Source organism: Centrocercus urophasianus, unplaced genomic scaffold, assembly GCF_019232065.1.
Source record: "Centrocercus urophasianus isolate 14NV4802_14NV808 unplaced genomic scaffold, USGS_Curo_1.0 seq_13, whole genome shotgun sequence".
Taxonomy (NCBI): Eukaryota; Metazoa; Chordata; class Aves; order Galliformes; family Phasianidae; genus Centrocercus; species Centrocercus urophasianus.
In genome coordinates this window covers 43438474-43450063 of record NW_024884475.1, presented here as the reverse complement: position 1 = coordinate 43450063, position 11590 = coordinate 43438474, and the positions used below count along the sequence as shown (strand labels likewise).

The 11590-nt window shown below is 50.4% G+C and overlaps 1 protein-coding gene across 5 annotated transcripts; it reads right to left on the bottom strand.

Annotated features, from left to right (window-relative positions):
• Window positions 1-3621: 3621 nt before the first annotated feature.
• On the bottom strand, window positions 3622-6910 carry PLAC8 (placenta associated 8). Of its 5 annotated transcripts, none has more exons than XM_042812681.1 (5): window positions 6385-6888; window positions 6110-6235; window positions 5915-6039; window positions 3861-3964; window positions 3622-3761 (listed from the first exon to the last, which is right to left on the bottom strand). In XM_042812681.1, coding segments are annotated over exons 2-5 (342 nt in total). In that variant the 5' UTR covers window positions 6222-6235; window positions 6385-6888; the 3' UTR covers window positions 3622-3760. The 5 variants fall into 5 exon arrangements, with proteins under 5 accessions (XP_042668615.1, XP_042668613.1, XP_042668616.1 ...); XM_042812680.1 differs by lacking the exons at window positions 3622-3761; window positions 3861-3964 and adding exons at window positions 5241-5356; window positions 5447-5550 and having other exon boundaries at window positions 6385-6577; XM_042812679.1 differs by lacking the exon at window positions 3622-3761 and having other exon boundaries at window positions 3788-3964; window positions 6385-6910.
• Window positions 6911-11590: the final 4680 nt, after the last annotated feature.

The following is an 11590-nucleotide window of genomic DNA, read 5'->3' as shown; positions in this document are numbered from 1 at the left end:
ACCTCAACTGATTTCTTACTGTTCTGCTCTTCCCAGCTGGTCTGAGGTCTTGCACTGTCCTTCCCTTGCAGCAGCCAAGTTGGCAGAGAAGGAAGAAAGAGATGCAAGCCCAGAGTAAGTAAGAAGTGCTTTGTATTGGCCCTCAATAAAATGCATTTTCGAACTCCGTGTTTGACTTGAACCAAGGCCAGGTGCCCTCCGCTGCCTCTGTGGGACTCTGTAGGCAGCCATTTTGTTTTGGCACCGTGCCGCCATTTTGTGCCTAGGTTCCTCTGCATGTGAAATGCCAGGATTGGCTGCTGGCCGTGCCTGGACGTGGTGTTATAGGGCTGCCCTGGGACTGGCTGCCAGCCACCTCCCCGTGGCCAGCTACTGCTCCTGCGTCCGTCCATGTGCATTTGTAATAGGCAATACAAATATATCGTATGTACTTGGAATCACAGGATCATAGAATCATTCAGGTTGGAAAACACCTTAAAGATCATCGAGTCCAACCACGATCTAACGAAACTACCCTAAACTTAGGATAGTATAAATAAATTTCTACTTAGATAGGACCATATAAACGTCGTCTCGCGTGTTTCTATTTTACATTAACACCTAGGTATGAAGCTCTTTTATAAAGGTACATAGTGCTATACTCCCGCCGCAAGCAGCTCCCCTCGCACCGCGCCAACACCTGAACGATTCCGCTCTTGGGGGCGGAGCCAAGAGGTTTGCAATCTGGGATTGGGCAGAGCGGAGGGAGGCGGGGCGGGATTGGCCATGCCGGCGCTATGCTCGGCTGTGATTGGCGGGCTGGGAGGGGTTGGAGAAGCAGAAGACACAAATTGCACGGGCACCTGGGCTCCGAGTTGGTGGGCCGTGGGCGTTGGTGTGGGGCGGTCTGTTGTGCTGTGGAGTGTGCCGGCCAGCTCCGTCGGGTGGAGAGTGGGGCCTGAGGCACTACGGAGCGACCTTGGGGTCGGTCCAGCCCGTTTGGGCTGAAGCCTGGAGCGGGGGTCTCGGGTTGGGTATGTCCGGCGGCTTTGGGAGCGGTTTGGGTGCCGGTGGCGGTCGTGCAGGTGGTGGAGAAAAGCTTGTAATAAAACGAAATAAATGAAAATAAATCGACCCTCACCCCTCCGGCGCCACCGCACAGCCGCACGGGCCGGGTCCTCCCCGCGAGAAGCTGCCGTCCCTAATTCCCAGCACCGCGTTTTGGGCAGGGTGTGCACGCATGCCCCCGGCCTTCCGCGTCGCACACGGGTCACGGTCAGTCCTTAGCATGGGAGCGAGCACGCGCTGTGCTGTCAGCCCCAAAATGTGTCAGCGCTGCGTTTTTGGGGACTCTAATGAGCTTGTTGGGCAGTTTTCAGGGTTCGGAAACCAAAGCCTGGTCATGCCTTTGTGGAGCTTAAAAAACAAGAAAAGTTTAAGCCTTGCATTTTCAGTAAATGAAAATGGAGCTGAAAGTTATGTGTTCTTGGGGCAATCAGGAAAAAAACAAACAAACAAACAAAAAAACGAAACCTGAGTTCTTCATTTTCAGAGCTTGAAAATGGAGGGTGTGACATTTTGGGCATAACAAGCACCGAGGGCCGGTTTTGGAGCTCAGAACTGGAGGTAGCCATGCATTTCTGAAGCTCATAGAAAGGCTTAAGTCCTACACTTTTTGTGATTGGAAACGTGGGATTCAGTCCTTTGTTTCTGAGACTCAGAAAAATATCTAAGCCCTACCTTTTTCAGGCTTGAGAATGCAGACTGGGTGCAGCACTTTTGAGCCTGAATCAATTATGTGGAGATGGAATTAGCCAAAGCTGACTAGTATGTGGCCTTGAAGAATCCATCATCTGTAGCTTCTAGAACCAGAGCAACTTCAAAAAAGAGGAGCAACAAGAAATGATCTGGGACATCCAGTAGCCAGACTGTTTATGAGCTGGACTGTGCGCTGGTCCAGAGCTGAAGAACAGCAGGAACAGTTATAATTAGTTGTGTATCTTCCCAGAGAAGCAAGCAGAATTGCTGTATAGCACTGGGGACTATAGGGCCATGCTGGTCAGGCCCTGAAAGTCACTCTTGAGCCCCTGACTGCAGGGGAGAAGGATGGAGCAGTCTCACAGGCAGCCTATTAAACACAGTGATAAGGACACACAGCTGCTGAGCCAGGAGCCACGGCGTGCCTGATAAGCTTAGCAGGAAGAGCAGCGTCCTTGAGTGCAGGATGGAGAAACTAGGATAACTAATTATCTGTGAGAGCAGAGTGGGCTGCCTGGAAAACAGCTGTCAGCAGCAGATAGGAAGGAGATCTCATTAAATCACAGAATCATCTGAATTGGAAGGGACTCTTTCCAGCCTGACCTTGAATGTCTCCAAGAATGGGGCTTTATCCACCTCTTCGGGCAACTTGTGCCAGTGCCTCATCACCCCTAGTGTGAAAAAGTTCTTCCTTATATCCAGTCTCAATATCCCCTCTTATAGATTGAAACAGTTTCTCTTTGTCCTTTCAAGCAGACCCTTTCCTTCAATAGCCCCCCTTTAGATACTGAATGGACACTCTCAGGTCTTCCTAGGGCCTTATCCTGGCTTCCAGCAGGAAGGACGTTACTCCAACAGCTCCTGCCTTCCAAGCCACATCCTAAAACCCACCCATGCACTGACACTGAAAAGGGATAAAGTTAACTCAGTGTTTACCCAGGAGCAGATTTGCTATGAGAGCTTCTCCGCAGGAGGTCTCCAGGGCAGATGGGACCCTGGTGGCCAGTGCCTGCTGATGCTGGGTGTTGTGACACCAGTAGCAAGACACTTCTTTGACTTCAGCTGGCCTCAGTCCTGGGAGCAGTTTGGTTTTGCCACACTGGAACCACCTTGAGTAAATGCATACAAACGTGCAGAAATAAAAGGCATTGTAAATACGTAATCACTTCCAAAGTATAATAAAAAACAGAAACAAAGCTTCCGCGTCCCTTTGTATTGCAGAACTCTGCACTTCCAGTCACCACCATCTCACACCCATGGGCAGGGAAACCTTTTCAGCACATGGCCAACACCCATGCAGCCCCACTGTTCCCAGAGGAGGGGAAAAAGGATCCCCAAAGGGGTCCTTCAGCAGTGTGGAGTAGAAAGGACAGGGCTGCAGGAGCTCAGGCTGGGGACACAGTCCTCATCTGTCACTGGTGTGTAGGCAACTCCGGTGCCCTGAGCTCAAATGCCTTTTTGCAGCAAGGCAGCCCACAAGCACATGTTTTTTCCCCAAATCTGAGGGCTCTGGGCAGGTGGGCTCTGCACTGTGGTTCCTCATGAAGCTCATGCAGACGTGAGAAGCTATCCTGTGGTCCCCCGTGCTTCCCCATCCATGCCGTCATAGGTCCTGCTGCTGCATGCGGGGGGGAGCTGAGGTTCCACAACTGGCTCAGCTTCTGCTTTATTACCTGTTTCTTTTTTTCCCAGCAAATTTTGCAGTCCTCGTGCAGTCTCATCCTGGTGCAAGTCTGCAAGAGAAGGTCTCTACCTGGTGTGCTCAGTGCTGCTCTGAATGCTCAGCAGAAAGCAGCGTGCTGTTCTCTGAGGTTGCAGCAGGACACCAAGACATCGTAAAATCAAAGAATAGTAAGTGAATAAACACAGACACACACACAGAAGTGAGGGCAAGCACTGCTATTTATTGACTGAGTTACTGAAGGGGGGGGGGAAATCACTGGGGAAAAAAAAACAAAGAAAAGCCACAGCAAACCAAACAGTCCTAGAGGGCAGCATCAACTTCACAGGCAGGGGAGCAGCATCTGCAAGAGAAGGTGGTGTTGAGGGGTGGGACGCACTGGGCCTGCTGGAAAGGGGCTCTGGGACACCCCGGGTGGCTCTACAGAGCAGGGAGCACTCACCAGAAGGTGCGCTGCTCTTTCCGATAGTCAATATCTCTCTTCAGCTGGCAGAGAGAGCACATGGGGCAGCACAGCACCGAGCAGAAGTCACCCAGGATGGAGCCCTGATGAGAAAATGCCATCACGTGGCTGAGCACCCATAGGACCACCCGACACCGCTTCCCCCCCAGCCCACCACTGACCGGGATGTTGTAGCGGGTGCGGTACAGCGTCCGCATGGCCACGCTGCCGCCACACAGGCAGAACTCGTCCATGGCATTGGCCACCTGGCAGCCCAGGCAGGGATAACAGAAGGCTCCACAGATGCCTGTGAGAAATGGAGGGAAGCCCCCAGCTCACAGTCTGACCCAGGACAGGGGGGAGCACAGCAACACTACCAACATCCCCTCAGGAGGGACGCAAGATATGGGGCTGATGCCTACTCACAGACGCCGCAGTCAGACATGCAGTCCAACATCCCCGTGTGCCACTTGCTGGGCTGTGGGGGTGCAGAGAAGCCAGGCTGGATTGTCACCACGTGACGGGTGGCCATGGTCGGCGCTTTGCACAGGGTGTCCTGGAGGGAAGGCTGGTGGGGAAGGAAGGAAGGGGTGTCCTCCCTCAGCAACTCCAGGGCAGCTTGCTTTTTTCCTCTGTCCTTCTCCCTGCCCCACACCCAGCCACCATCTCCCACACAGTACTGCTGTAGCTCCCCTGCTCCCATTCTTCCCAGCCAAGAGGCTGCAGCCTCTGCCTGACACCCACTCCTCCCTCTATGCCGACACCCATCTGCCCCAAAACAGCTCCACTTGAGGAGCTCCACTCCTTCTTCACCCCATCTTGCTCTCTCTTCAGCTTTACAGCTGCAAGTGTTTTTCATTAAGTGATGGTAATGCTCTGCAACGTCCCATGCAAAAAGTTCCATGTGCTCTGCTTGCCCTGAATGGGGATAAAAGGCATGGCTGCTTTGTGCTCTCATCCCCAGCACAAGGGTTAGAACCCAACATTGCTGCTGCTCTTCCTACAATGCCACAACCCCACTCCCACTAGAATACCCATCACCCCTTCCCTTGCCCAGGCAGTGCTGTTTCACCCCAATGTCCCACGGTCTCACCCCAAATCCCCCTCCAGCTGCACACACCTGTCCTGCTCCTGGCGCTGTTCTGCCCTGCCCCACTCCCCATCCCTTTTATGCACTGGGTTCTGCCAACCTTTGCTCCTCCCGGCCAATGTCCACACGCCCCGCCTGCACAACATCCCCACTGCTCCCGCAGTGATGAGGAAGCCTGCTGATGTGACACAGGGTGACATGTCCACCAGTAACCCATGTGCATCCCATATCGCTTAGGAAAGGTGCAATTGGGAGAACCCTGGTGAAAACCCATCTGCACGAGACATGGAGGCAAGGCAAACGTTGCTCTTTATTGGGGGCATGAATGAAAGGGAGACATGCAATAGTCACAGCTGGCTCCGCGCCCCTTTCCCATAAGGCAGAGGCGGTGTCATCTCTATGGCATCTGCAAGGGTAGAAGAAGAGACAGTGAGGAGGAAGAGGCAATCACATACACCCTCCCATGGCGTGAGGCACAAGGAAAGAGCACACCGACCAGAAGATGCCCATCGCTCTCCTCCGATTGATGTCCCTCTTGATCTGGCAGACGGAGCACACGAGGCAGCAGGAGGAGATGCAGCAGTCAGAGCAGATGGAGCCCTGTGAGAGAGAGGCAGGCGTTAGGAGCGGGGCTTCCCAAAAACACGTTTTGGAACCAAGAAAGCTGTGCTGAGCCGGTCACTCTCCACATCTCATCTCGGGCTGTCCTGCCTGCAGGTGATGATAACACAGAAAGGGAGACATGATGGCTTACCACCGGCCTTGAGAGAGCAACTTATCTTTTATTTTCTCGGTCTGAGGCAGAGGGGAAAAAGCACACACCGCGTCCTTCCACCGCCCGCACGGAGCCGATCCCCGACGGGGCGGGCAGGAAGGGTGCAGAGCGCGGCCCCTCCGCGTGGCTGTGCGAGGGGTTGAGAGACAAAAGGGGAAAAAGGGAGCGTGCCGCCCGCGCCCCACTGACCGGGATGTTGTAGCGGGTGCGGTACAGGGTCCTCATGGCTACACTGGTTCCGCAGAGGCAGCACTCGTTCATGTCGCCGGCCACCGTGCAGGCCAAGCAGGGGAAGCAGAACAGCCCGCAGCAGCCTGCAAAGGGGGACGCACCGTCGGCGCGCGCTCTCAGCCTCCGCCGCCCGCCCGACCCCCCGGCACTCACAGACGCTCCAGTCGGTGAAACAATCCATCAGCCCCGTCTGCCACATAGGGCTGGCGCTGGTGGTCCTGGCCATCGCCTGGGGCTGCAGGGTCACCACGGTGGGGACGGCCATCGTCGAGAGCCAGGCTGCGAAAGGAGGGGGCAGCAGTCAGGAGGGCTCGTTCTCGCAGAAGCCCCGCGTCCGAGCCCAGGTGTGCCAGGCAGAGCTGCTGGCACCGTGCTGGGGCACGTAGCGTTTGGAGGCGCCGGGAGCCGCTCCTCGGGGCTGCACTCACCTCGGTGCACCGACGGAGACGAGGAGGAAAGTGATGCCAGGCAGCGGGCGTTTTGCAACAAATTTGTTTCTCCCCCAATGAATGCAGAGCTCCTCCCTGTCCCGCGGGTAGACTCAGAGCCCAGAACAGAAACCGATAGTGAGCCGCGGTGCTGCCGACCCTGCACGTGGAGCCCCGACACCTGCAGCAACGGGACGAAGCTGCAAGCAAGGAGCAGCCTGCCCGTAAAGCAACTTTATAACGGCGTCCCTCGTTCCCCAAGTAGGACGTGGCAAACATTTTGCATTAAGCCATTCGCTGAGCAGGGGAAAGTAGGAAAATAGCGATTTGAAAAAGTAATTACACAAAATATTCTGTTAATGCTTCCTTGCAATACTGCAGTAGTCCTTAAATGTTGTGGTTGATAGTTGTGATTTAGTATTTTAGATGGGAAGACGTTGTAAGGCAAGTCTACTTTAACAAGGCAAAAGAAACAACAACGGAATGACGTGGTGAACAGCGAGAAGTTTCCCTTTGTCTTCCTTATCTGTGCGTGCAGAGACTATTCCAATAGCTCTGGCATTCCACAGCAATCTTTGGGACAAAAAGAGTGTTGGGAGGAAGTAAACGACCCCCAAGGATTAACAAATGAACCATTACAACGCTAAGTACACTAGATGACATCGAAGATTGCTACATAAGGGTATATCTGTTAGGCAGTCATTCGGGGTAGATAGGCTAAGAATTTGGGAATGCAGTGAATACCATAGAATTGGCAAGGTTGGAAAAGACCTACAAGATCATCTTGTCCACCTATCACCACCAATAGTTCTCATTAAACCATGTCCCTCAGTACAACATCTAAATGTTCCTTGGACACCTTCATGGTTGGTGATTCCACCACCTCTCTGGGCAGCCTGACCATTCTTGCAGAGAAGTAGCATTTCCTAATGTCCAAACTGAATCTCCCCTGGTGCAATTCTCTCTCATCCTATTATGTACATAATACATGTGAAAATATAACCTGCTTATGGACAATCAACTGGGGAAGCATTTTTGGAGAGTTACCTTGATGCTACCCCAGCGCTGCCAAAAAAGAATACCTTGCTTAATGGTAACTAACTTTGCTGTTAAGTTCCTACTCGTCAGTTTCTTTAAATCAATACACATGTACATTCATACACATAATTTTCCCTTGCTATCCGACTCCTTCCAGGCTGGGGAGCATGCGGCAGCACCATGCTACTAACCTGTGGAGGACAGCAGGGCACAGTGGGGCAAAGGCAACACTTCTGGCAGCAGTGCTCAGAGCAGTGGGATGTGATGGCAGCGGGGCCAGGCCCTTCCTGTGTGAAACCATAGCTGCTGCTCCACCTAAAGCCAGGCACCCTGTCTTGCATCCACCTCTTCCCCCAGAGACCCAGGGTGCCTTCAGGCAGCAGGACAGGCGGACTCATGCTGTTATCTGCTCCCTGCATCTGGGGTGAGATTTGTCGGAGGCACTTCGAAGAAGCTTTGCCCCCATCAGCTGCTCACCAGACACCTATTTTCCACTACTGTGTGGACACTCGTGCTTTCCCTCTGCTCGTGGTCCCACCAAGCTCTGCAGTAACAAAGTGCTGTCTGTGCTGAGTGAGGTGCAGCACAGCCTTGGAGAGACACAGCATCCAAGCAGGGACTGTTTCTAAACATCACCTCTTCTCCCACCTGTAAGCACGAGTCCTCACCCTGAGAGGATTTGTGCCCTGCTGTGCGCAAACATACACAGAGGCACACACAGCTTTGGGCATTACTTTGTTTTCCTTCACCTTGCAGTGTTAGCCATATTTTTACACTTTGCTTTTATACTTTGTGGTATCTGGACAGGTTTCCTTTGCCAGCCCTGTGCATACAGACATTTGGTGGGCAGAGGTATTGTTTTTCCTTACCAGCAACATCCTGAAAAAGAAAGGCACTGTGAAACCCACTCTCCACTGCCATTTCGTGTGTGTTTGAGGTAAGCACAGAAACACATCAAGGTGTGGGGTGGAAGGAACCTTAAAGACCGTCCATCTCCAAGCCACGCCACAGGCAGAGCTGCACCCACTAGCCCCAGGGCACCCCTGCTGCTGCAGGAGGAGCATGAGACTTCCATAGGTGCTACAGAATGTGAGCTTTTCTCAAACCTAAGTGGCTTAAAGACATGTTAATATGTAAGAAACCAATGAGTAACTTTTGCCATAATCCCTAAGGTACTGTTAGAAACATTAAGACGCTTACTTAAAAATATGAATTTGTGTGCTGAATCACGGCCTGAACCTCTGATTGATCACCTGAAGTGAGAAAAGAGTCAGCCAGGGGAGCACAGGTGAAGGCAATTCAGCTGTGCTGCCGGAAGCCTGGCTCCACCTCTCCTAGACCCATTTAAGAGCTGACTAGCCTGTGGGGGAGGGATCTCTTCTGGGGATTCATGCTGCTGGAGTCTTACAAGTGAGCCCAGGATATGGGTAACTGTCCTCTCTTTTCTGCTTTGGTGTAATAACTATGTAGCTAAGCTCTTTGGTACACCATAACATCTTGTATATTCATTGATTGTACAGAATTACATTACTGTGTTCTTGTATTACCCCATAAGTCCTTCCTAATGAAAGTTCAATAGGAAGTTGAATGTATTCAGTTCTCTTTCTTGATATAGGTTAACTCAGCAAAGTTTTCACTGTGTTCCCTGGTGGAGATGGGTGTTGGCTCCTTGCCTTGGATGCACAATGCTTGCTTTGTCTGCTTGGTACAGGTTCTGTTTATTTCTTTGTTATCTACTTAGTAGGTACAAGGACTTTAGAAGCTAATTGTTTAATGCTATGTTAGCAAAGCTGGGAACAAATAGTCTTTCATTGTAGCAAGGCAAGCTATGGGAACTACCAACTTAACAAAAAAAAAGGTAGTCAAAGGTCAGGAAAGAGGAAGAATATGATAGATGGGAAAAATGGCCATCATGGTCTATCAGAGGGCTCTATCATGCATGCCTGAACAACAGTAGTACATATTAATGAGTTCCCAAAAAATGTAAACTGCTTCTCAGGAATATAATTAATATGCATCTCCCACGTGAATAAAGCATATCTCTGACTTTGTGGGTGTGCACTTGGCTTGGTCCAAGATGCCTGCCACACTGAATAGAGAATGCCTGCCTTCTAACATCCCATTGGAATTAGAGTTTATTCCTATGTTTCAGATGACACTCTACAAACTGCAGATTTGTCACATAATTGTTTAGAAACTTACTGTATTTCATTTTTACAACTGGAAAATCTACTTTACAATTCCTAGGTAAGGATGTCATTGGAAAAATCTGGGAAGAAAACTTTCTAACTCCAACGTGGTGTTGGAAAGCAGCATTCTCTTATTCCTCGTAATATGTACCAGGCAGCTTGACAAATCAAGCATGCACTCTTGGATTTCAGGTTATGTATTTAAACAGTTAAGACATACATATGCAGTGCATTTGCATACATATTGATTATTTTTCCAATAAGTCATTAATATATGCAGATGTCCCTCTGGAGACATGCACAGTTGGGGCCTACGATAGAGAAGTAGTAGTAAGTGGTCTACAACTATTTCATTTTCAGCTTTATCACAGTACCATTTGGTTGTCCCACAGCTATTTTCCCCAATTTGGCGAATTCCCATTGCTTGTTATGCCATAATGAGCAACTATCTTAGTGCATTACCACTTAAACCAATTTAAATGAAACCCAAGAAAAAGTCTTTGCACCTGGTGGTTCAGGTAGAAGAAGACAAAAGTAATCTATTCTGACTTCAGTGCTTCAGTGAAGGGGGATTGTTCAGAAAAACAAGACTGTTCCCATAGCAAGCGAAAGCTAAACTTGGAAGTTTTGCAACTAGCACGCATCAATTCCCTTTTGCTAAACTGATCTACTGCTCCCTATTGCTAAACCAGCCCGTATCAAGGATCAAGAAAGCTCCCCTCAGCTGACACAGTTGTGGTTCCTGAACTTCTCACTTCTTCCAACTTTTGGTGCAGTCAGGCCAAACAACCCATTGTGATTTGTTCAGAAGGTATTTGATGTCACCAGGTGTTGTGGTTTAACCTAGCAGGTGGCTTTACCTGTGTGGTTTAGTCGTTGGCTCATCCCTTCCCAGTGACATGGGGGAGAAAACTGGGGAAAACAAAGTAGAACATGTGTGTTGAGATAAACTACTTAAGATAAAGGAAAAGGATAATACTTATGAGTGGGTGTATGTATATGTGAATGCATTAACAAGTGATGCAAAAGCAGTTGCTCACCAGCGCCCCGCTTGCTTCTTTCAAAACTCTCCTTCCATGTGATGTCACATGCTATGAAATATCCCTTTAGCTAGTTTAAGTCAGCTGTCCTAATTCTGTTCCCTCCCAGCTCCCCGGGGCTCTTTGCTGTGAATGGCCTTGGCTCCATACAGCACTGCTTAGCAGCAACTATTACCATTTACTACATTTACATATTAACTATTAACTATTATCAGTGTGTTATCAACACTGCTTTTCTCCTAGAACCAAACATAGCATCATACCAGACAGTGAAGAAAACAATTCCTTCTCAGCGAAAACTAAGATACCAGTGTAGACAAGTGCATGTGCACCACCCACCAGCAGGCGAACAGAGGTCAGCTCTGGCATTTTAGGTTCCTGGAACAGGTGTGTCCGTTGCTCTCTCCACAGCAAGTCCCACAGTGCAGGTGCTGGTAGACAAAGAAAAGGGCAACCAGCATGCCAACTGCATAGCCAGCCAACCATAAAGCAGTGGAAACCTAGGAACGGTTTGGAGCCCTGTAGTTTTAACCTGCTGTTGCTATTCTCACTTTTCACAGGCCTCCTCCTACAAATAAGTTCCTTCCTCAAGTGTAGAAATACAAGAAAGCAGAAGGTAAACAACTGGAATTAAAAGGAGGAAATAAGATTCAATTCTCAAGTCGAGTTGGTAGCTTAGCACCAACCACTACTTATGTATGCTTGGCTGGTGTTAGCTGCTGATAGTTAAGTTGGTAGTCCACATTCAAATAATGGAATCACAGAATGGTTGGATTGGAAGGGAACCTTAAAGCCTACCCACCCCAACCTCCTGCTGTGGGCTGGTTGCCCTCACCGGCTCAGGCTGCCCAGGGCCCTGTCCAACCTGACCTTGAGCACCTCCAGGGATGGGGCATCCTGGGCAGCAGTGCAAGGGCCTCACTACCCTCTGAGTAAATA

What these genes read in the sequence shown, in the direction of transcription:
- PLAC8 (XM_042812679.1), bottom strand. Translation starts at nt 6,221, where the DNA reads ATGGCCGTCCCCACCGTGGTGACCCTGCAGCCCCAGGCGATGGCCAGG. An exon ending in TTTCACCGACTGGAGCGTCT is followed by an intron (nt 6,040 to 6,109) that starts GTGAGTGCCGGG and finishes CCCCCTTTGCAG; the next exon opens with GCTGCTGCGGGCTGTTCTGC. An exon ending in GCACCCGCTACAACATCCCG is followed by an intron (nt 3,965 to 5,914) that starts GTCAGTGGGGCG and finishes TTTTCTCATCAG; the next exon opens with GGCTCCATCCTGGGTGACTT.